The 25,610-nt window shown below is 40.0% G+C and overlaps 1 protein-coding gene across 2 annotated transcripts in view; it reads left to right on the forward strand.

Moving 5' to 3' along the window:
- Positions 1 to 22,742, forward strand: part of CDH2 (cadherin 2) — a 209,298-nt gene extending 186,556 nt beyond the window's left edge. For both annotated transcript variants that reach the window (XM_032421278.1, XM_032421279.1), the window contains exons 15-16: positions 11,252 to 11,416; positions 20,806 to 22,742. In XM_032421278.1, the coding sequence (XP_032277169.1) occupies positions 11,252 to 11,416; positions 20,806 to 21,012 (372 nt within the window). In that variant the 3' untranslated portion in view covers positions 21,013 to 22,742. The remainder of the gene's footprint in view (positions 1 to 11,251; positions 11,417 to 20,805) is intronic.
- Positions 22,743 to 25,610: the final 2,868 nt, after the last annotated feature.

Raw genomic sequence — 25,610 nt, forward strand, 5'->3', positions numbered from 1 at the left:
TGAAAGCTGGATTCCCTGTCACTTTAAAAGTCGTATTTCATCAACTGTGGGTGGGGAAGGAGGTTGTGTCTGGACTTTTTTATTTAGCTTGCAAGGTGTAGAAATTGAAAAAATTCCCATAAATTTTGGATCTCCGAAGCCTATCCAAAAAGTTGAAAGATCTAGAAACATGGCCGGCATTCGGCCTTGACAGCAAACATTGCAAACCAAATAGAGGCTTCTCTCTTGAAGCAGAGCAGACATGTTCTGATAATTGTTTTTGTTTTCTTCTTTTCATCCCAGGCCAGCTTTATTGACTTAAGTTATAAGCCAATCCTTTATAGAAATCTATTTTTGCTGACTCTGATTAAATTATATAATAATTATTAGACATTGGATTAACAAAAAACAGATTTCTACAAGGAGAAGATACCATAGTGCTCTGAAACCATGGAACAATTTCCTGTAGTACTGTTTTTGTTTTTGTTTTTAAAGGAAAAGAGGAAAAGAAAGTGGATTCACCACAAATATATTTATCCAGATGAATTAGTTAAAATAGGCTAGATGCTGTAACAAACTAAAATTTCTGTGACATAAGCCTGATTGAAATGCATTTCTCACTTACTTCGTGGTCATTGGATTTCAGGTCACGGGAATTAGGGGTGGGGAGGGAAGGTCCACTGTACTCCATGTGGCTTCCAGGGTCACCCCAGCCATACATACCTGCAATCCCTGAATGACCAAAGGGCAGGGAGGATAACTTGTGGGAGATTTTTATGGGGCGTGGCGCACGTGACTTCCATTCTCTGTTCCCTAGGTATCTAGTAAGAAGAAGAAATGAGTTCGGTGACCAGCTGGAAGTCTCTGCCCCACCCTGTTAGGTATTTGAGTTCAGAGAATCTTTTCTGAGGTTGTCTGAGAAGAGTTCCCTCCTAGGACCCACCCAGTAGAGTGCTAGCTCACGTGCATTGTTTTGTGACCCCTGCAGATATCCCGGAAGGAGGTGGGGGCCACAGGGGGTGTACAGGAGGTCCACAGCTCATGAAAATGAGACGCTGTACGTAAGGCTCACAAAAACCAGGGAGGGCAGCTTTCCCTTACCTGCAGGATGCTCCCCGTGCTCCCTGGGATCCTAAAGTCTTCTTGATCAGGGACCAGCACTTGCACATGTAAAAAATCACATGCGATTTCAGGATAAAGGGAGTGATGATAGGAGCTCTTGGTAGTGGCCCAGGATTTCAAAACCCAAAAGATCCAGATGTAATTGCTGTATGAGTGACCATTGCCTTTTTTTTTTTTTAATGAAATTTATTTCTTATGTGATTTGTGGAAATCAGTATCAGTATTTCTGTAGCTGAGATCCCTGGAATCTCCATGGCCCAGGAAGCACGTTTAGTGGAATTTAGGTGCCTGAGATGGGGTATTTGTGGAAATCAGTATCAGTATTTCTGTAGCTGAGATCCCCGGAATCTCCATGGCCCAGGAAGCACGTTTAGTGGAATTTAGGTGCCTGAGAAGGAGTAAGAACCCACAGCTCCTATGAGCTGGGACTTGGCTTTGAGGACTGGGGACTCTGAGGGTTGATGATTTAGTTTCTCCTCACATGGCCCCTCCCCTTTGCATGTTCAGCTGCAGTAGGATTGAACGCCTGTACCTCTGTACCCGTGACATGTGACTTCACACTTTCCTGGCTTTAGTCCATGGTCTTCACCAGCATCTCTGTTTAGCCCCCAAGACTCATCTCAAGACCTCTTCCCTTGGAATCCCAGCTGGATCAAGTGTCTCTGCTCTGTGACCCACAGCATTCCATGTCTGCTTTGTTTTGAGCTTTTGTGTCTAGTCCTGCTCCCGACCTTCAGCTCTGTGAAGGCAGGGATTTCTCCTACTCATTTTTTATTCCTGTACCTAGGACATTTCGCGCCTGAGAGGTGCTCACAGAATGTTCGTGCTTTGGGCCTTCTTCCCAAACCTCTTAGTTTTTATAAGTCTGTCTACAGGGTTAATTGAACTAGTACGCCCATGATAACTTGCCTTTCATTCTTTGAAATCCCTGATGTCTTCAGGAGGTGATGATACCATTCATAAATGCTAGCACTCATTACATACTTGTTCAGTGTCAGGCTCTGTGCTGTGCCCTTAGTTTGCATTTCTCTTTTAATCTTCCTAACAACCCTGTGCAGTAGATGCTGCTATTAGTCCAGTGTTCAAACCCAGGTCCATGTGGCTTGAGAGGCCAAACTCCTAATGCACTTGCTGGTGGTCATATGATGGATGTCGTAGATGGTGTTGCTGACTTGTAGCATGCAGGTGATGCTGGTAGGACCAGTGAGGCTGGGCGCTTAGCCACAGTTTCTCAGAAGACCACTGGTAATCCAGCTTTAGAACAGGCAGAGAGTAAGACTCAGTTAATTGGTTAAACATGGCTTGCAAAATTGAGCATGTTTTGACATTAATAAAGTTAGAATCTGGAGAAGCAATGTGAACAGCCACGTTATTACAAAAAAAAAAAAAAAAGTCCAAGTATACAGTCTGGATGACAGGAGCTAAAATTTTAAATCCAGCCTGGATGCCTAGACAGAGGGATGGGGTACAGGTACAAGAAAGCCCCTGAGACCAAGGAGCCACTTCCCCGAGTCAAGGGATCTTTGCTTGAGCCACGGGGTCTGTCTCCATGCACTTCCTGCCAGTCTCAGGATCCAACCCCGGTGTGGGCAACAAACCCAGGCCCTCTGTCTCAAGCAGAGAATGAAATTATATAATTTAACCATGGTATATTTGATTCTCTGAGATAATTGTTTTACAAAATCTTTCTGCTGTGTAAGCAAACTGACATGTTTGAATCTGGACACAACTTGGAGACCATTCCACAACTGTGGAGATTTTATTGTTGGCTGAAGCACACTCTGTTATGTTCTCAAGTTGTTCGTCCACCTATACCCACCTGCAAATACGAGTATATGTTAGTTATTCAAAGACCAATACTGATTTCACAAGAGGAGAGCTTCACCAGGGATTGGATTAGTACATTGTCATTCCCTTCGTGCAAGCTGTTCTCAAAGCTCTTACCACCAGGTGACACACATCGGTAGGCTACCGGCGGCATATTCTCACCTGGTCAGGGCCCGTTCGTTCCCCACAGGGCATGAAGTATTTTTAATGTGCACATGATTTGCACAGGACCTTTTATTTGCAATTCTTGTCACTTTGTGTGAAGGAACAAAATATTTTCTGGAATTCATTTTTAATATTCATTCTTCCTGACTAATCATAAGTTTACTGTATTTAGTTTTAGAAGAATAGGAAGTTATCAATATCCCGGTAATAACAGTGATAAAGATTTTGAATGCCAACTATGTGTTAACACTGTGCCAGGGAGAAAAAAAAAAGATAAGATATTAAGTGGCATTTGCCAGAGTTCTGCCACCCGGCCAGATCCACCAACTGCCTGTTTTTATAAATAAAGTTATCTTAGGACAGAACCATGCACCTTGTCCATTGTTCGTGTGTTATCTGCAGCTCCTTTTACACTGTAGCAGCAGAGTTGAGACCGTATAACAGAGATTATATGGCCCAAAGATACTAAAATGTTTACTCTCAGGGCCTCACCGGAAAAGCTTTGCTAACTAACCCCCTGAGTGGCTAGAGAATATGGAACCCTCATTAGCGTTTTGTCCAAAGTTTGAACACTCTTAAGGTTAGCACAGGACATTTATGGAACCTGCCCAAGGTCATGCAGTTGGATATGGTGAAGTCATGATTTGAATCAAGGCATTTTGATTTCAGACTCTATCTTTTGCAATCGCCATAGTACGCTCCTTTTATATGCATGTTTATCTTAAACAATGATTAGTTCTCCTTAAGAAATTCCAAAACAATGTGACTTAAAGTGGAGAAGGATTTCTGATGCTCTGTCACCATATTCCCAACCACATCTTCTCATTTCTTGACTCCCTATTTTTAGGTTTCCTCTAAGATAGAATACTAGGTCAGGCTAACACAGGATGAGTTTGATCTTGTCTGAATGGTGACATTTGTTTTTGTCAGAAGAAGTTGGAGCTTGGGGTGGGAACGTGGCCTGAAGATGTATTTAGAAAGTATACTCTGTGTCTCCCGGACAGACGTGCTTGAGCGGGCTAAGAAGTATAGGGCCATAACTGAATTGCATGGAAAGGGTGGGAAATGACAAACAGTATAAAAAAATAAATGTCAGATGGCAGGAGCAACATCAGCTCTCTGAAGCCGTTACTCTGCTCCATCCTACAGGCCTCGCACAGCCACATCCTTTCTTCCTCCAGCAGCTTACACCTTCCCCTTCCATATTTTTGTAATTGTTTATATACGCATTATATCAGGTTTCATCATTTTTGAACGCATTCTTTTAAAAGACACTACTAGACTAAGAGCTCTATGGGCAACCTAAGAGACTCTCCAGAAAAGTATTTGTTGAATCAAATCTAATGTAACTGTATTTGCAACATTTTTCCAAGAGAATATGCCATAATTTTACAATAGGAAGTAAGCGGTGATAAAATTTCAACAACGCCAGTTTCTGCAGCAGCGGAACCATCATTTTGCACCAAAGAGTGAAACTTCAGCTCATTCAAAATTCTGAAGACAGAATTTTGAGAGAATTTTGAAAGAAGCTGTGGCGAGGCAACATTAACTGTAAAACATGAGGCAGAAACAATGGATGCGCTTCCTCTTCATGGGGACCCAGCTGCGTCCCTCGTGGGAAGTGGGAAACTGGCCCTCTAGTGAGATTACGATGTCTATGAAAGCAGAGAATAGAGGTCCTTCAGCTGTCCCCGAGTTATTTTATCTCTGTTAGGCTCATGATTCAAACCAGAAAAGCTTCTAGCAAATCTTTTGTTTTGGGGGGGCTTTCATAATCCGTAGAATCAACTTAGTCTTCCACATCATTTTGCCTGGGTAGAGAGTTACCATCATCACTGTATTTCGCTGTGGAGGAAAATCACGTTGTATCGTCATTTACCTAAAGCTTGCAAGGGTATTTGACTGACTTGTCAGCAGTTGCATGGTAATGTGTTGAGACCTTATCACTATTTTATTCAATTATTTTAATGCCAGGAGCTATAGAGGGTGAGATAATAATGTTCTTCTCTTCCACCTTCCATTCCTTTTTGTGTCTGTCTGAAGAGTTTCTTGCTTGTGCCACAGTCAGCTTTTTTGTCCAGTTAACTTTTTTTTCCCCCCTTCAGAATTTGGTCCATTTACTTTCACGTTAGTATTTTTTACTTCTCTCAGTCACTCAGTCTTGAAACATTAAAAATGTTTCGCTTATCTATATGGGAATTTGAAATTCCTTGCCTTTGCTGCTATAAAAGGAAAGTTTTCCACTTGTACCAGCCCTTGCCTAGGAGATGGGGAAGCAGGATGCTCTGTTCCTTCACTCTTCTCCTCAGTGGAGGCTGATAAAGGACCAGGAATTTTCAGTGCCTCCCGTCCCGTCCGCGCGCACCTCCCCCCGCCCCCCCCAACGCAGGCCCACCTGGTGTCGGACCTAAATGAAGAATCCTAGTTCTGACTAAAACTCAGTGAGGCACATTTGAACCAGCTATGCACAGGCCAGAGTTCTAGACCCCAGTGCCTAGTTAGCTTACTTAGCATAACCACCCTGAACTCCTCTTCTAGCACGGGAAACCCCTCACATTTCCCACCTCAGCAAATGGTCCTGTGCATTTCTTCACGGGCCCTGGGGCAACAAGATACAGCCTTTTTTTTTAAATTTCACTTGCTCTGGTGGTCTCTGTTTTATCCTTCCACACTGCTTACCTGAGTCCGTGACCTTGGGCAAATCATTAACCTCTCTGACCTGCGGTAATCAATGGAATAGAACAACACCCACTTGGAAGGATTTGTGCTTGGGAGTGTGTGAGGTTATCACTTGAGAAAGCACCTAGTACATTCCTGACGGATGATGGGCACCAGGTGAAGGTTGGTTTCCTTCTTTCATACATACCCTGAGCTGAAAATAGCATCTGGTACCCAGTAGGCTCTTCTTAATTACTTGTGAAACAGTAAATGAATGTTTTCAGCACTCTCTAAGACAGATTTAATTGCACGATTCTATAGATGCTACCAGCAATGAAGCTTTCTGATTTTTTTTTTTTTTTAGCTTTCTGAAATTTTTACCTCGGTTCCAGAATTTCTATCTATACTGATGCAGCATTTTAATTTATTTAAACATAACCAAATGCCTTAGGGTAGATTCATGATATCTTTACTGAACCAATTATAAATCATTGCTAGTCAGTGGAATTTAATAAGAAAACCAAAACCAGGGGCGCCTGGGTGGCTCAGTCGTTAAGCATCTGCCTTCGGCTCAGGTCATGGTCCCAGGGTCCTGGGATGGAGCCCCCCATCGGGCTCCCTGGTCCACGGGAGGCCTGCTTCTCCCTCTCCCACTCCCCCTGCTTGTGTTCCCTCTCTCGCTATCTCTCTCTCTCTGTCAAATAAATAAAAAAATTAAAAAAAAAAAAAAAAAGAAAAGAAAACCAAAACCACAGTGTTAGCTGCTAACTAACTTTTTACTAACTCTCTCATAATTGTATCACACTTAAGACATTTTAAATCATAGATGGACCAAAAAAGGGGGTTTTAGTTGCTTGCAGTGTTAATATTCTAAAAACCATAATTCCATGCCTACTTCTAATGGTTGTTACCAAATAACATATGTTCCAAATATTTTAAAACAAAATTTTCCTTCGCCTTCATTTGAAAATTAGATTTCTTTAGGAAGTTAACATTGCAAATAAAGGTTGACAATCATAAGAGAATTTTCAGATCTGCTTTTTCTCTAGAGAGTTTTAGGAACAAAATAAAAGATTTCTTCTTGGATTGTTTCTTTGTGATCTTCAGAAGTAAGACCCTGAACCCAATGACCTTGAGAATGTTTTCGGTCTCTGTAATTGTCTTTATAATTCTCATCCTACATGTTGTAATTTGTGTGTTTAAGTAAAGTACTATGGGATTGTAAAGATGTATAATTTAGGAGGTTTGCATAGAGTGACCCCTTATCAAAAGGCTTTAAAATTGGACCCTCAGGTCAGGACCTCTGCCATATAACACAGATGGATGTGGGCAGAAAAACCCATCCCTGTGACCTGAAGACATTTCTGCCTACTTCCTAGCATTATCAGATTTTTTTATATCCCCTATTTGTAATAGACAGGAGAAACCATCACAGAGAAATGTTAAGCCACCCATTTTAACCCAGTTTCTAACTTCCCGTAAATCAGTGGTTTTCTGCCTGTTTTTTTGATAGCAGCACAGCTGAGGAACATGACACGTTTCCATCATTGTGGGGGACTCACCAGGGCAATGAATCTCAGCGACGGATCGGCGATCTTTCTGTCCCTCCCCATTGTGAATTACTGCTATGGAATGTAATGCGATCCAAGGCACATTTCTTAAACTGGTTGCTCTTTTGAACATCTGACATGAATATCATCGCTGAGACTTTATTCAACACATTTTTTTAATGAGCTCTTTCTACGGGCTTGCCATTTTGATGGTGGAAAGGACTGAACAGGACTACAAACCTTTGAAGGCTATTGCTGCTCTCTGGTTCTTAAAGTGGTAGGAAAAGGCTATCAAAGGAAAGATAAAAAACCTATAAATTAATATGCTGTTTATATATATATATATATCCCTAATAAGTGAAGCAGTCCAGGTGGAGATGCTGTCCTGGTCTGGAGGAGGTAGCTACAGTCAGTTTTAGCAAATTATGTCAGAATTTAAGCTCTATTTTGCCAGATCTTCCCAATTTTCAGGGGAACTATCCCTATGTCTAAATGTCGGCAATTTATTAGAAAATTTTTACCACACTGCTGGCCAGTCAAAATGCATTCCCCTTTGTAACCTTGTGGTGGGAGCTATATAAGCAATCAGGAAGCACAGTTTCTTTCCAGGTAAGGAAGCCTCTTTTGTCTCTAATTATGCCAAGGAAATTCCTCTGTATTCCTATATGGAATTATCATATAAGACACTGAGTATCAAGGAGTTTGTCACCAAGTAAAAAGACAGTCCTTAACCATAAGATTCAATTACTTAATTTCATGTAATTCAGACTTCTAATAAAATATTTTACACCCTCAGCATAAAAATATTTACTGTCATCAGTATACTTACAATCTGTTTTTCCCTTCCTATATAAAGCTCCAATCATTGTCAGGAGGCACAGTTATTTACGGTTTATCCCACTCTCTTATGCTTGGGAGCTATGCAGTTAAACATGACCTGGAAAAACATGCTTCTGGTGTGTAAGCACTCAGAATTCTCTAAATAAATCCTTGTTTTTATGTTGTATAACATTTTAGCATTTCAAAGGCCTGCACATCTGTTATATCATTGTATGTCTTCAAGATAGTCTATAAATTGCTCATAAATTCCATAAAATTTAAAACGGAGCACATTTGTGCACGATCGAGATGTTTTCACTCAGGTTTTATATGGATAGTCTGAAATGCTCTATCCTGACAAGAGAAAACAGCATTCCCAAACCTTTGCTCATTCTGTTGATAATCCCAGAAGGGTCCTTTCTCCCTTGAACACGGATTGTTCAAGCTTGAAACCTCACACAAGATTTTCTCCTCTGAGCATTTTATACTTTGCAATATACCAAGCTTACATCCCACACTGGCTTGTCCTGCCCTGTGTACCCGCCTCACGCCCCGTAGACCCGTGTACAGTCCTGAGAGGAGGGGCTTTTCCTCAGTGCCTTCAGCGGTTAGGTTAGCCGGGCCTCTTGGTAAGGAGCTGTTTCCAGGACGGTGGTCAGGATGAGAGTGTCTCAGCGAGCAGAGACTTACGTGGTAGACGGACGTTCGGAAGTCACACACACCTGGTTTGGATTCCCATCCTAATCATAGACTAGACGTGAGGCTGAAAGCAAGTTACTCAAGCTCTGAGTCTGTTTCTTCACCTAGAAAGACGATGATAAAACATTGTCCACAGGTTTGTTAGAAAGTATCTGTGAGGGGCTCCTGGGTGGCTCAGTCGGTTAAGCGTCTGCCTTCGGCTCGGGTCATGATCTCAGGGTCCTGGGATAGAGCCCCGCATCAGGCTCTGTACTGGGCGGGGAGTCTGCTTTGTCCTTTCCCTCTGCCCCAACCCCCAGTCGTGCTCTCGCTCTCTCTCTCCTCCCCCTCTCTCTCAAATAAATAAAAAAAAATCTTCAGTTAAGAAAAAGAAAATATCAGTGAGAAGACACTTCTCAAGAGGCTGGTGTAGTGCCTGGTACCTAGTGGGTGTGAATGCTAGTTACCTTCCTGCCCTTGGTCTGCTCTGTGATTTTCATCACCCCTCACATTCCTGGCCCTCCACACTCATCTGTCTAGTCTGTTACCCTTTAACGCCGGCCTCGGAGCTTGGACTTGACTCACTCTCCTCGGTGACTGTCAAAGAGCGAGGCTTTGAAGTAAGTCTCACATGCTTGGAGTCGGAGCCTGTCTCTGAGTCCTCATAGATTTGGGACCAGGGACTTCGTTACTTGGGTTCTTTGAGATTCCAGATCTCAGCTCTTACACGGGGATACTAAAACTGACTGGCGAACAGTGAACAGCGCTGATCAGAGGATTACGGGGGGACACGTGTGAGGTGGCAGCACCAATGCCAGTGGAGGCTGAGTATTCGAGTGTTGAATCAATCAAAACCACCACAGAGATACTACAAACGGGGCTAAGCTGGTGTGAGACAGAAAGGTAAAGCCCGAGCTATGAAGAGTCCCAGGAAATCTGCACTCTCCGTAAATGTCCACATTAAATTGGAGAATTTTACATCATCAGAATTTAGGGGTTTGAAAACTACAAAGTCGTTTGCCCAAACCTAAAATTTTGACACATTTCCACATTACAGTCAGCTTCTTTATTCCTGTCTCACTGGCTGATGTTAAAGCCGAAAATAGTTCTGAGGGCCCAAACCGTGCCCAGAGCCTCCTTCTTCACCACTGCTACTCTGCCCGTCTGAACGTGGACAGGCTGTTGTTCCAGAACATTCCCACAGGGCTGCCCTGCGAGCAAATCCACTCCTCCTCGCCTCACACCGTGGGGCCAGAGATAGGCAAACTTTTTCTGTAAAAGGCCTGATAGTAAGGCTTTGTAGGTCACATAGAGTTTCTGTGGCATATTCTTCTTCTTTGTTGTTATTGCTTCCAATAACCCTTTACAAATGTAAAAGCCATTCTTTGAGAAAAATAGGAAATGGGTCTGACAGAGACCCACAGACCGTAGTTTGCCAACTCTAGACCACTGAAGGGAGGGAGGACTAGAGATTGGCTTTGAAACCGTGGTGAACTAATGCCTTTCTTTAGGGAAAACACATCGGCATCATTTTTTTAAATTATATTTTAATGTTAAAGACATTGTAGGAAAGGAAAAAGTCTTCCTTGACCCTCTCAGGGTCCCTGTCTGGGTCTGAAAATTAAACAAACAAAGACAGATGAACAGGAGAGAAACATACTTATTGAACTTTTAAATGTTCCTGGGAGCCTCACAAGAGAATGAAGACCCGAAGTGTCCAGGGTGGGAAGCTTTTATACCTTTTAGACAAAGAAACAATACATTTCTAAGAATTGACAAGACCAAAGGTTTGGGCGAGGGCTGGTAAATGGTGAAGAAGTAATTAGGGACATAAAGGTTAGTTTAATAAGGTTTGTTGGTACAGATCCCTTGGCCTCAAAGTCTCTATCTCTGATGATAAGAATGTCTTCCCTCCTCCCGGTACAGGGAGGGGAACTTTCACGCGGGAGTTTTATGACCTGTTTCAAGGAAGAAGGGCAAGGATGAGGGGAGCTAGGGTGACCTTCCTACTCTGCTGGGGTTTTTTTGTTTGTTCGTTTGTTTTAATTCCTTCAACTTGAAGTACCTAATACGCGAAGGTGCTCTACATTAGGGTAGTGGGTCTCGAACCCCACACTGAGTTAATACCTTTGCTGCCGTGGCATAGCTCTGTCTTCTAGGCAGATTTTAGTCATTTTATAGTAGGGCCTTATCTCACTGCTGTTTTCCATTGGAAACTGATGAGAAACATAGGAAAGCAGATGGAGCACAGACTGTAGAAATGAAAAGCACAGAAGAAAGAGCTGTGTGAAAGAAATATTTAATCATAACATGAAAAACTCATAGTGGCAACTTTTCCATTATGTTAAATTTCACTCATTTCTATGCATTCTGGGTATGTGTTTAAAAACAAAGGTTGTAATTTTCCATCTTTATGCCCATCTACCATGGGTTTTTGATTTTGTCTTTTGCAGGACTATGACTTGAGCCAGCTGCAGCAGCCCGATACTGTGGAACCTGACGCCATCAAGCCTGTAGGAATCCGACGACTGGATGAGAGACCCATCCACGCCGAGCCCCAGTACCCGGTCCGATCTGCAGCCCCGCACCCTGGGGACATCGGGGACTTCATTAATGAGGTGCAAAGACAGGCTCACTCTCTTTATAAGGACGTTTATTTTATGCTAACCGTCAGCTGTACGTAGACCACAGATTGCTTGGAATACAGCTCTGTAGTCCGTTAAACACACCTGATTTTCTCGAGCTTATCTTCGTGTTAAAGCAAATGTGGCTTCAATAGTGGAGGACAGATATAATTGGTTTGATGGGCCAGAAAACAGATCTATCAATTAATATTCTGTATTTGTAAATGACATTCATATACATTATCAGTATTAGTCACACTATTTCCAAAAGGCTTCCTTCCCTAGATTACAAGTAATAAATAGACTAACAATATTATAGTGTATTCTAATTTCATTTATTAGCACTGATGAATGTAATAATAATTCATTTTCATTTTCCTCACACTGTATCCTTTGAATCCCACAAATGTTGAGAATTCAGTGCCTACCCAATGACTAGAGTTCCATCAAATAAGATTAGTAGGAAGAGGAGCTAAATTAAATATTATGTAAGTGATTTAAATACTTGTCTAGTTGAGGAGTTTTAAGAGCTTCTGTAAGAGGCAGCTAATTCTCCGTTGAATATAACAGATAGGATTTCCATTGTCAAAATTATTATGGCGTTCTTTTATTTCATTACTGACCACAAGTTCTGCTACATTTAATACTTACGTTTTGAAGTAAAATGATTTGTGCTGCTTATTTTGATCATGTCTATAGTTTTACTGCAATTCATCTTTTGAATTTTTAGTGTTAAATGTAAGAGAGCAAAACCTGTTGATGTCGACTGCGACTCTATGGCAGAATTCGCATTCTCTGGCCGTGTCCTGCCGCTCAGTATCTCTAAGATCAGAATAGGTCTCAGTGCACTACAAGGTGGAATACTTCTGTTATATATCACCTTCCATCACGTGCTGATAAGACTCTTATTTCCCGGGCTTCCTTGTAGTCATATATTTTATATACATAATCAGTCTACTTTAGGTTTTTAAAAAGATGCAGTTATCATTTGTGGAAAAAAAAAAAAGATTTGAAACAAGCTTTGAGTATTTATTTCCCTTTACAACTCTTCATTACTGTCTATTCCTGAAATGCATGCTGCTTTCTGAACATATGCATTCACTTCTGTTAAACAGGTAATAGGTTAATTTGTTTTAGTCATGGTTTGAAAGCAGATGGAAGGCAAAAGCAACAGAGTGCCAATACTTCCTTCATCTACAGAAATATGCCCTGACTTTTCCAGTTATTTGTATAGAGACCTGGTTAGGAGATTTGCAGGAATTTTATAGCTATGACTAGATCTTTTTTGAATATTTAAGAGTGCCTGATGATTTTATTTCTAATTTAGCATTTTGTTGTCATGAGAAATTGTTTCGTTAGCTCTGTGGGTGTGGGGCTTCGAGATAGAGTGAATCTTTTGAAGGGAAGTGCAGGAACTGGACTTTCTTAAAGCAAGAATTTTAGCTTTGGTGTCATTCAACAAATACTTAACTGAATGTTCCTGCCTGTCCCTGAAGCGTCAGTATTCTGTGGGGTTCCAGTCCATCCATAACACTGTTCTTTTCTCAGTGACAGAGGTCAAGCACTAGGCTTCATGTATAAGACTGTTGTCCCAGTCTAACTCCTGCCCTCTTCCCCGTGACATTTCCTTCCAGGGCTGCAGCCCTGCTGAACTATTTGCAATTCCTCAGAAGCATCCCAATTTTGACTATAATGTAACTTCTGCAAAGCCCTCACCTTCTTAACCATCAATGAAACACCCACGTAGCCTTCAGATTCACCTCAAACACCCCCTTGTATGTGAGGTCTTCTTTGATCCTTCTGGGAAGAGTTCACAAGACACTTCCTGCATGATAATCCTGGCCACAGCGGTGTAACCATTGATATTTCTCTCTCCTGCATGAGCATGTGCCTGCTGTCCAGGGTGGGGGTAATTTCTTGTTCATCTTTGAGTAACCTCAGCATCCAGTATGTTGCCTCGCTCTTAGGTTTTGTTGTTTTAAGGAACCCGAGTGCTGTGGCAGGTGTTGAGGGTGTAAAGCCATGAGTACCACCCGATTTGCAGTTGATTGGGCTTCATCGGGACCCAAGTCTGGGGCCTTCACTCTACTGGAGCTGACTAAATTCAGAAAATGAAGATATTGGTTGTTCTAAGTTGTGTTTTAGCATATGTTTTGTGTTTGTGTCTATGTGTTTGTTCATTCATTTTTTTTACAGGGACTGGATTTTCTTCAGTAGGTAGAGAAGCATATCTAGTTAATAAGATTCAGTTACCCAGCCCCTCAAATGCCACAATAGAAAGAGTTACAGTCACAATTTCCATTTGCAGTTTCCTTTTCTTTTTTTTTCTTTTTTTTTTTTAAAGATTTTATTTATTTATTTATTTGACAGAGAGAGAGTTAGCGAGAGCAGGAACAGAAGCAGGGGGAGTGGGAGAGGGAGAAGCAGGCTCCCCGCCGAGCAGGGAGCCCGATGTGGGGCTCGATCCCAGGACCCTGGGATCATGACCTGAGCCGAAGGCAGACGCTTAACGGCTGAGCCACCCAGGCGCCCCTGCAGTTTCCTTTTCCTAGAACAGTGCTCAGCCTAAAAAGTAGCTGGAGACCATAACGAACATGTTTCAGTACTTCTATGAAAAACTTGGTGCCAAACGACTGACTTGCAAATTAACTCCTAGAATGCAGTCAGTTCATAATTTGAGGATTGTCTGCACTGGCTAAAAATGGCTCATTTTGAAATGATCTTGAGCTTGGTTTAGGATCATTCATTCAGCAAATAACTATTGAACCTCTCCTGTGTGTACATATTTGTACTAGTAATATGTAGAAAGAAAATAAATTAGACCTGGATTCTCTTTGTGTGTACTCCCTACTTTGCTGCAAGCACGGTCTTTGTACCAGGCAAACATTCCAGTATCTGACGCCTTCCTTTGCCAGACTCCATTGGGTGTAATCCTTCCTTGGTTTTACAGTTTCATCTCAATGCCCCCTGCCCCCAAACCTGCATCTTACAGGCCAGGGACAGGGACTCGACTTGTGCCTCCCACGCTCAGCTCGTAATTCCAAGTCAGTACCTGTTCCCATGCTATCCTCTCTGTGTAGAATGCCCTTCCCTCTTTTTCTAGACGTTAGTTCTTTCATTAAGTCTTTACCAACCCAAGGAGGGTCAGGCACACAGAGTTTGGGGTAGGCACCATCCAGTGACATCCCATTGTACCCAGGACTAACCTTCCTTCATAACTCCTATCTCAGGGTCCCCTTCTGCTGCCAAGGGAAGAGGTGCACATGTCCCTGGGGGGCAGTGTGGGGCCCACTGGTTTGGTGAGTACATGAATGCACCAAAGGATCACATTTGGAAATGTTTCCCTAAATGACTACAGAATCCATAATTCCGAATGGGATTGTAAGATGGAGAAATGTGGACGAGTTGGAAGACCAAACATTCACACTAGAAATGCCCTACATTTGGACATAGGAAGAAGGTCTATGGAGGTGAAGGTGTCACAGAAGAAACTAAAATGAGGGTCTAGGGATGAGATGGTCAGGTCTGTGGGAAAATTCAGAGGGTTGAAACTGTCAAAAGGCCTAAGTCAGGTAACATTCAAATACACCATGTAGATTCTTGCATCTAAGACACCCATGGACTTACTCTTTCTGTAACTGGACAGATAAAAAATACATTCATGTAAGGTTTTAAAACAGTTGAGGACACCTAGAAAGAATTCAAGCATATTTTATAAATACATGTAAAATGCAAACAGATTTCTTTATCCCCAGGTCTTATTTGATTTAGCACAGTACCGAATGTTCCAAAGGAAGAATAGTATGGTGCAGTTATAACTGGAGTGTTTTTATAATGTAAGGAATAAGTAAGCTCATGAGAACATTTTCTAGTTTGTTTATTTAAATAATCAATGAATGTTGCCTTGAATATCAAAAAATATATTTCTAGTCTGGTAGGTAGAGTAAAACAAATCACACATTTTTTTAATTTCGACTACCAAGTTTCATTCTATTTTGAGGCTTTCAAATATGACCTTCAGAGAGTGAAAAGTTAAAACAAATTAATTTAATCTCAGCCTGACAGTAGATATTAGCATACCTCCAATAACTTTACTAATCCTATGTATTTCTTTATCTCAGAAATACAAAACCAAGGACTTATTTCTGTTAAAAGACCAACTTTTGATTGATATTTAAAAACTTATGGGAAGTGCTTCTAGAATAACTTGCACAGAACTCCTAAAGCTTAGAACTTTTGTCTTTTTTCTCCTATTAAATGTATTTGTCCTCTTTAAAATATCTCTGTCCCATACATAGAGTAGTTGGGCATTTGTTTGAATTCAAATGCAGCTGCCTCACCTAATAGCTCTGTTCCCCTCTACAAAGTCAGGGTCCTTGGATTTAACCTCTTGGATATCCAGTTTTCATATGTATATATAAAATGAGACTAATAATAAAATCCTCTTTTAAGATTTCTGTAAGAACTGAATGAGATAATCCACATAAAGTGCTTGGTATAGTGCCCATCCCATAGTAAAATCTCTTACTTATTATGTGTCATATTAGTTATTAGTACAGATTACTGTTCTCTAATTGTAAATAAAACAAAATCCTCTCCTTCCAAAAAAATTTGCTTTAAGTAAAGTGAAATTCTCAGAAAGGGACATAGTAATGTTGGCGTTAAGTCACACAATTCCGCTGTAATGTAAACCTAGTATACTTTTATGTCCACATGTATTTTAAACCTAAATTCTAGCTTCTTCTGAAAGGAGTGTCTATAAATATGAGCAAGGTGATGAGTGAGAACCAAAGCCCAGGAGAGGAGTACCAAGCTACCTTCTAGGATGCCCGCTGGGTATCAGGCACTGTAGTGAACAGTGGGATATGAAATGAATATCAACATCATTGGCAGAAAAGGGTGTCACAATCTAGTGTAACCAAAACATAATGAAAGTAAAGGAGACCATGAGAATGACTCCCAGTCATGATTGGAGGAAAAATCCATACAGTAGAAGTGATATTTTTAATGGGTTTTAAATGATGGATGGATGGATGGATGGATATTAATAAAATGAGAAATTATGAGTGAGGAAGTTTCAAACAAAGGAAATCACATTTTAGCTATCAGGAAATGAAGGTACAAATAACATAGGGTACACAAAAACATGACATTTTTAGATTTGGGGGGAATCTGGTGAAAAATTTAGTTGTGGTCACTGGAGTAGAGAATAGCTGAAACGGAAAAGATGCATGAACACTCCAGGTTCACTGAATGCTCTGCTAAAGTTTTAACTTTATCCTGTAGGTTACCCAAACATCAGGCATTTAAGTAATGCCTTCTAGTTTTTTCCATGTCCACACACCTCATCTATTGTTCACTTGAACTTTTCATTTCATTTTTTAATAGAGGTAATTGTTTTAAAGTGCCCATGCACCAATTAAAAATCATCTTACCCATCCCCAGCGGAACCCCTCCCTTATCTGGGAAACACTGCAATAGGTGGTGGGAGAGCAATCAGAGTTTTACTTGGGGGAGCGACTTCAAATAATGTCTGAGAGAAGAGCCACTAGTAGTTTGTATGAAAGAAAAAAGAATAGTACTGGCGACCAGGAGACCAGTTAGAGAGGCTTTTGCTGTGGTCCAGGCAGGATATAAAGAGGGCCCGAACTAAGGCAGGTGGCACTGAGCTGATAAGACCTCTTTCCTCTTATATCCCTCATGTGTTCCCTCACTGAAGAATATGGGTTTTTATAGCTCCTATAAAAGCATATCTCCATCCATAAAGCATAGGATCAGAAGTCTATAAATACAAGCTCAGCAAGAATTCAGCCAGAGCCACAGGCTTTTTCATTTTACAGAGACACCTCAAACTACAGAAAACAGTTCAGATTTATCCAGAGTTCAAGATCTGCCCCTCCAGGAAAGGCAAAATAGACACCTACTCTTCTAGATTTAGTTAAACCAGGTGGAGAAGAGAAACACATGCAGTTAGTTGGTAGAGTTGACAACAGCACATACACTTCATGTGAAATAGTGTCCACACCTAAGAATAAAGGAATCCCATAAGGGAGGACCAGATGGGTATGTGGCCCACCGGATTTCTCCTGCACATTCATTCTGCTTGTGTGCCTGTCATTTTCAGTCTCTCAGAACTTGACTAGGATCTTTTTAGAATTACCAAAATAGTACCCAGAATTTATATAATACCTCATCCACAAGAGTCGTATTTTATTCTCAGATAAAAATCAGTGCTATTCCAAGTGGAGGGGACTTAGGATACTTAACTTCCAGCCTAGAAAGATGGCTTGCCTAAGAGTTCTTGAAAAGTTCAGGGGTTTTTTTGCTCTTTTTTAATTATTTAAAACCTGAGACAGTGTGGAAGGGAGGGAGGGAGGAAGGAAGGAAGGAAGGAAGGAAGGAAGGAAGGAAGGAAGGAAGGAAAGAAGGAAGGAAGGGAGGAAACAGATTCAAAAATGACCAGGATGATCCAAAAACCGGGGCAGGAGCTAAAAGAAATTTAGAAGAAATGAATATATTTTAGAAGCTTCGTAGTGAGTAGGGGACTAGATTATCAGCAGTGTTACGCTTATTTTAAAGCATTGAATTAAGGGGCTTAGACATGCGATGAAGGGGCTCAGGTCCTTTTATACACCAGTGAAGACCAGACAGCTTCCCCCGTTCATCCTTAAGTCATAGTGAACACAGGCCAATGCTTCCTGTCCACTGAATCCAGACACACTTAACACCCTGCCACTGACTCTTTATAACTAATTTTAGTCTTAACCTTTTCATATTTCCAGTTTGGTGCTCACACCATAAAGACTGGGCAGGGCTCTGCATGTATTTCTATTTAAATTTCGAATCATGATAAAAGCAGATGACCTGAACATGGTGACCTCGGTCATTGGCTCTGTTCTGCACATTAGAAAGCAGTTTCATTTAAGGTCATAATGAAAACTTAATGCAGGTACACCCTGCTTTTCAAACATCCGTCCGCATTCCACTGCTTTACTGCTATGGAAGACCTACATCAGTGCTTGGTTTCACCAAGGAAATCCAAAGACAGGTTTTGCTTTTTTAAAAAAAAAAGATGGTAAGTGAAAAATAGCGCACAGCCTTTGTCTTGCAGGGAGCTGTTAGAGAGGCAGCACGCACCCCAGGCTGCGGGAGCACCCCGCCGGGCTCCTTCCCCAGAACTACCCTCAGCGCCTCAGCATCCAGCTGCGTAGCTTTGAACTGTGGCAGTGAGCATCTCTGCTTCATCTCCATTTATCGTGTGCATCTGTTAGCAACATGTGTTGTAAGCACCAGAAAAGCCTCAGAGCCATTTTTGGGGTCTGGGAATGCTCAAAAAGATGTCCTATATAAGTGAATGGTAATTGCTTCTTTGCGTTCTGCCATTTCAGCTTTCAGAAGGTTTCATCTTCATGAGCACCCTACTCTCTGATAGCCCAGGAAACCTGCATTTGTCTTCAGAAACCTGTTCTCCTTACCAGGATTTTCTTTGTCTTCTTGATTTCCCCTCAGATCTTTTCGGGTCTGGTTCTTGTATGGACCCAAGTTAACCCACGCTGAACTAAAAGAATCTCCTATTGCTTACGTTTGCAGTTGTTAGATTTTGTAGGGAAAAGGAAAAAGGGCCCATGCTAACATTTGAATATAAACTCCATGAGGGCAGGTGTTGGGTCTAGCTTCTTAATAGCTGTGTCCCCACCACTAAGCAGAATACATGGTAATACACATACTCAATAATTACATCTTGAATTGAGTAAATAAACACAGAAGGTGCGTTGTTTGATTTTTACCAGCTAAGGCTACAGCAGCTGACAACTGCCAAGTATTGTTGACTTATAATAACAAAGGTTTACGTCTTGTCCAAATTCTGTGTTCACTCTGGGCTGGCCATGGCTGGGTCCTCATGTCTTCTGTGTTTCAGGATCCAGGCAGGAGGAAAACTGCCAGCTGGGGCAGTCCATTGTCCTGGGAGAGGGAGCAAGAAGGGACTGGTGGACAGAGGTCTTACAGAGTCTTCTCTACATTGCTGCTGACGTTGTGTTGGCCAAAGCCAGCCCGTAGCCAAGCCTGACAGTGGGTTTAGAAAGTGAACTCTGGCTCCAGGGAGGTATTTGTGGTGGTGTGGGCATCTGACCCACCTACAAGGAAAGGATAGTGCATCATTGAGGACAGTAACACGGTCTACCACAGAAAGGAATTACGACTTCTGAGAAATTGTAGTTTGTGATTTTCAGCCTTAGCAAAATTGCCCGGTAGCTTATTCTATAAATATGATAAATAAAATCCTTTCTAAAAATTATTTATGTTTTATACATTGAAGTAGTTTGCAGAAAACATGCTGTATTTTATTTTACACTGGCTTTTCTGGGTTATACGTAGTCCAACCAGACATGAGGGAAAGTGGTGTTTAATTAAATGGTTAGGATGGTTGGTAAGAGAGACTTTGGGATGGGAGAACTGGTAGTGTGTACTTTTCTCTCTTGTTTTTGATGGAAGTCAAGCAGCTGCCATTTTGTTGCTTAAAATATTATGTCTCCACATTTATTTTTCTTTCTTCAAGTTCCAAAGCAAGAAATTTTTAACTAAGCTTTAAAGTTTTTTTTAGACAAATATTCATTGAGTGCCAACAGGGCAGATACGGTGATGAGCCCATGGTGCCTTTATCCTTCTTTTTCCTTCCAAATTTAGGTCAAATATGCCACTTCCTCCTTGAACTCCTAGCTCTCAGTGCTAGTCTGGATTTTTTTTTTTTTTTAGCATTCTGATGATTTTTGCCTAGACTTTGTAGTTTTATTATTTATTTATTATTTATTTCACACTCTACTATAGTAATGCCTTTTACGCTAGATTACAAAGGGCAAAGACCATATGGCACTCTTATATATCCCTGCGTTTGCCTGGCATGTATAATTCCTGTTCAACCTGTTCGCTGTCAGAATCCTTTGACTCTGACTCTGGATTAGCGTCCACGTGTATAACATGATTTCCTAGCCCTTTGTATTATTTCATGTAACTTATTCCAGCAGTAATTACTCACTCAGTGCACTGTCATATAGATGGATTACCAGACTTCGAGATCCTTCCTTCTCAGCCTCAAGCAGTTGGCCACTCATTTCTGCCACCTGTCAAGCACATCTCCACAATCAGCTCCCCTCCCACTGTATGTCTTGGCCTCACTGAGCTAGACTTCCTCGGGCTCTTTCCTGCAGAGGAAAGACCTAAGTGCGTTTTTGTCCAACGTTCAAACGGTGATAACCCCAATTTCTGTGGTTGAAAATGTTGTGGTCTGCAGGTGGAAACTTATAAACATGGGACCCCTGGGATCTGCGTGTGGTTTGCCGATTGTAACCCTCTCTCCATTCTTTCTTTGTCTTTCCAAATTGTAGGGCCTTAAAGCTGCTGACAATGATCCCACAGCTCCGCCATATGACTCCCTCTTAGTCTTTGACTATGAAGGCAGTGGGTCCACTGCTGGGTCCCTGAGCTCCCTTAATTCCTCAAGTAGCGGCGGCGAGCAGGACTATGACTACCTGAATGACTGGGGGCCACGCTTCAAGAAACTTGCTGACATGTATGGTGGAGGTGATGAGTGAACTTCAGGGTGAACTTGGTTTTTGGACAAGTACAAACAATTTCAACTGATATTCCCAAAAAGCATTCAGAAGCTAGGCTTTAACTTTGTAGTCTACTAGCACAGTGCTTGCTGGAGGCTTTGCATAGGCTGCAAACCAATCTGGGCTCAGAGGGAATATCAGTGATCCAATACTGTTTGGAAAAAACACTGAGCTCAGTTACACTTGAATTTTACAGTACAGAAGCACTGGGATTTTATGTGCCTTTTTGTACCTTTTTCAGATTGGAATTAGTTTTATGTTTAAGGCTTTAATGGTACTGATTTCTGAAACGATAAGTAAAAGACAAGATATTTTGTGGTGGGAGTAGTAAGTTAAACCATGATATGCTTCAATACGCTTTTGTTACATTGCATTTGCTTTTATTAAAACACAGAATTAAACACACAAAAAACAAAAACTCATGGAGCGATTTTATTATCTTGGGGGATGAGACCATGAGATTGGAAAATGTACATTACTTCTAGTTTTAGACTTTAGTTTTCTTTTTTCACTAAAATCTTAAAACTTACGCAGCTGGTTGCAAATAAAGGGAGTTTTCATATCACCAATTTGTAGCAAAATTGAATTTTTTCATAAACTAGAATGTTAGATACATTTTGGTCTTAATCCATGTACACTTTTTTTATTTACTGTATTTTTTCCACTTCACTGTAAAAATGGTATGTGTACATAATGTTTTATTGGCATAGTCTATGGAGAAGTACAGAAACTTCAGAACATGTGTATGTATTATTTGGACTATGGATTCAGGTTTTTTGCATGTTTATATCTTTCGTTATGGATAAAGTATTTACAAAACAAAGTGACATTTGATTCAATTGTTGAGCTGTAGTTAGAATACTCAATTTTTAATTTTTTAATTTTTTTTATTTTTTATTTTCTTTTTTGTTTGGGGAGGGAGAAAAGTTCTTAGCACAAATGTTTTACATAATTTGTACCAAAAAAAAAAAAAAAGAAAAGAAAGAAAGAAAAGAAAGGGGTGGCCTGACACTGGAGGCATTACAAAGTGTGTGTTTTTAAAAAAAAAAAATGAAAAAAAAAAAACCAAGCTTTTAAATTGGAGAGACTTCTGACCAGCTTTGCCTCTGTATTGTGTACCAGAATATAAATGATACACCTCTGACCCCAGCGTTCTGAATAAAATGCTAATTTTGGATCTGGTGACTGGTTTGAACTTTTTCTTTTCTACTTGAGCTGCTATAATTTGTTGCAAAAATCCCAAGTAAAGGAGTTCTGTGGAGAACAACAGTTTTACCAAAGTACGTTATTTGTTCTTGTACCACTCGCCATCGAAACCCTTAGCAGGGCAGCCGTGTCCAGTGAGCGACAGATGGAATCACCGTGGATCTTAACTGCCCGGAAGAAAAGCATCAGGAAGAGACTATGCTGTTGGTTTACAAATGATGTTCGTAACTTCAGTGAACTCTGTGTACTTCTTCATATCACGTATGCTTTCATTCCTTTCTGCTCAAGCTTGTGGTCACAGCGACTGTAACGGGCCTTTCCCGTTAGAGCACCAGCGTTAGGAAAACCGTGGTAAAAAAAAGTTACAGGACTGGCCCTGAAAACCTAGTATCTCAGGTAATTCATTGAAGCCATTTTCTGTACTTAGTGAACTATACCCTGGTACTTCTGTTCATTTACCATTTTTTTTCTGGCTTCATTGAGGTAGAATTGATAAATAAAGTTGTATATATTTAAGAACCACACTATGATGATTTGATATATGGATACATTATGAAATGATTTCCACAGTCAAGTTAATGAACACATCCATCACCTCACATAGTCACCTTTGTGCGTGTGTGTGTGTGTAAGATCAAATCTCTTAGCAAATTTTAAGTATACAGAACAATATTAGCCTTATATAGCCACAGAGAACCAAAAAGGGAAATGATCCTACTACATTTTGTAAAATTACGAATGCATCCCACTATGATTCAGAAGTGAATTTTAAGAGACTTGAAGAAAGTTTCACTGTATTTTCTATTTGCTTAGTGATGATTATCACACTGTATTATTCTGTACAATTCAAAAAAACATTTATACAATATACCTCCTCCAATTAGCTCTGTGCCTGTTTGCTTAACATAAAGATTATTTTATATTAGGGAAATTCACTTTTCTATTGATTCAGTCTGAAAGCAATACTTTCTTGTTACTTTTCTAATCATTAAATGCCAGAGGTTGCCTCTGGGAATTTCCATAATGAAACTTACTAAATTTGCTAATTTAGTCTAATTTAGTGTGGTCTTTTTTAAAAATGGATTCTTAGTCTGTACCACTCTGCTGCTCTAAAATGAATACCGAACTATTTTTCTTAATTCAAACGCAGAACTTAAATTTGCCTCATTTAGGTAAACAAACACTCTCCCAATTACTTACTTATTGTTGATATAGAGTCACAGATTGTATCTAATATGTATATACATTTTAAGCATTAATAATAAGCATTCCATACATGCACAATCAGTAAATACTATAAACAATATTTTTCAAAACTTCCCCTTTTTGCTAGAAGTCATACATGACTCTATTTCCTTTGTGAAAACACTTTTCTAAACAAACAAACAAAAAAACCAATAAAAAGTGGAAGCGCCACCCCGACCCTGATAAAGGGTAACTTTCGTTAGCTCTTTGATGTGTAATTTCTAGTCTTTTCTAATAAGTATCTTTACACACACATTTCCATTAAGATTCTATTGTGTTTGGTTTTCATGAAAGTGGGATTGTGTACTACATATTTTCTGTAACTTGCCTTTTTCATTAAGCCATGTGCCTTGGAAAATTTTCCATGTTAGCATATATATATATATATTTTATATATAAATATATTTGCTGTTTAGTATTCCTTAATATGGACATACGGTTAACTTAGCCACTTCCTAAGTAATTTGTCGTTTCCAAGTTTTTTCACTCCTGAAAACAATGCTACAATTAACATTCTTTGCCATATCTCTGCATGGGGTATTTCTGTAAATGAGATGCTTGGAGATGGAATTGCTGGATTAAAAAATGTGGAGAGAAATGAATTAAATATGACCAAAATTATAAGTATTTTAATGTCGTTTCAAATTGACTTTTAGCTAAAAGTAGATGAGGTTTTCTAAAAGCCAGCAACTCCTTCTTTTGGCAAGAGGATTTTATGCAGCTCAAAATAGTAACCACAAAATGTAAGACAATCTAACCAAGGCCTTATTCTTTTTCTTTGGAAGGTAGTCTTTGAGTTGGGCAACTGTACTAGTTTCAAGTACTTTGAAATGACTGTCACCACGTGATGTAGTAAAACCTTGAAAACCATATTTGTGAACGTGGTTTATGGACCCCATCCAGAAACATGTTTCCTAGGTTGCTACTAGTGATTTGGATCTCTTCGGCAACATTACAAAAAAATAAAAAAATGTACGGAGTGCTAAAATCTCTGTGTAGTGGGTTGTTTTCCGTGATAAAATATGTGCATTTTACATTTTAATGAGACAGTCAAGTTGCCCTAATAAAGACTAAACCAATTGACATTCCACCAACACTGTGTGCAAAAACCTATGGACCTTCATCCTCAGCAATCTTGGACATTACACTATGTTTAAAAGTTTTACCACTATGATGAGCAGTAAGAGATATCTCAGGCTAATTATGACTTTCCTGATTACTAATGAGACAGAGTGGTGATTTTTTTTTCTTATGTGTATTAGCCATTTGTGTTTCTTTGAACTGCCTATTTTTATTTCCCTATTGAATTACTTGGCTTTTCCAATTAATTACTAAGACCTTGTTAAATGCATTCTTTTTTCCTGGTCTTTTACTAATCTTGTAAATTTGTCTATGGTGTTTTTACTTACTGAAATTTTTGTTTTATGTGGTTTACTCTCTCAGTATTTTCAACTGTAGATTTTTGAGAAGGTCTTCCCACCTGTAAATTAGAAGTTATTATCCTATATTTTCGGGGTTTTTTTATTGGTTTGCATTTATTCAGCTCTTTAATTCACCTGGAAATTCCTTTGTATGAGGTAGAAATTGAACACTTAAAAAAAATTCTAGATACGTGATCTATTTTCTAAACGTCACTTGTTTAAAAGTCCATCCTTAACCCAATCAAGTGAAATAACACATTGATCATACACACAATCCCCATTAAGTGTATGTTTGTTTCTAGATCATTTATTGTGTTCCACTGATCTTTAATTCCTGCACAATATTAAACTGTTATTCCAGAATACCAGACGGATCAGTCACTATTTTCTTCTATTCAAAATTTTCTATATTCTTTTCCTACGTTGTCTTTTGTGCATAAATTTTAGAAACATCAAGTTCCATAAGAAATTTTATTGGAAATTTTAAGTTGTGAAAAGTTAGTAGCTTCATCTGTTACCCCATCCAATACTATGTGAATCTCTCACTTTTTAGATCACATTTACACTTTCATAGAGTTTCATTAAACATTTTCTTACACTGTTTTATGATTTTAATTACTATAATGAGTGGGATCTACATTTCACACCATTGTCTTGAATAATTCTTTTACTGCTGTAGTGGAAATTTATCCACTTTTATGTATT

This window comes from Phoca vitulina, unplaced genomic scaffold (assembly GCF_004348235.1).
Source record: "Phoca vitulina isolate PV1807 unplaced genomic scaffold, GSC_HSeal_1.0 scaffold24, whole genome shotgun sequence".
Classification (NCBI taxonomy): Eukaryota; Metazoa; Chordata; class Mammalia; order Carnivora; family Phocidae; genus Phoca; species Phoca vitulina.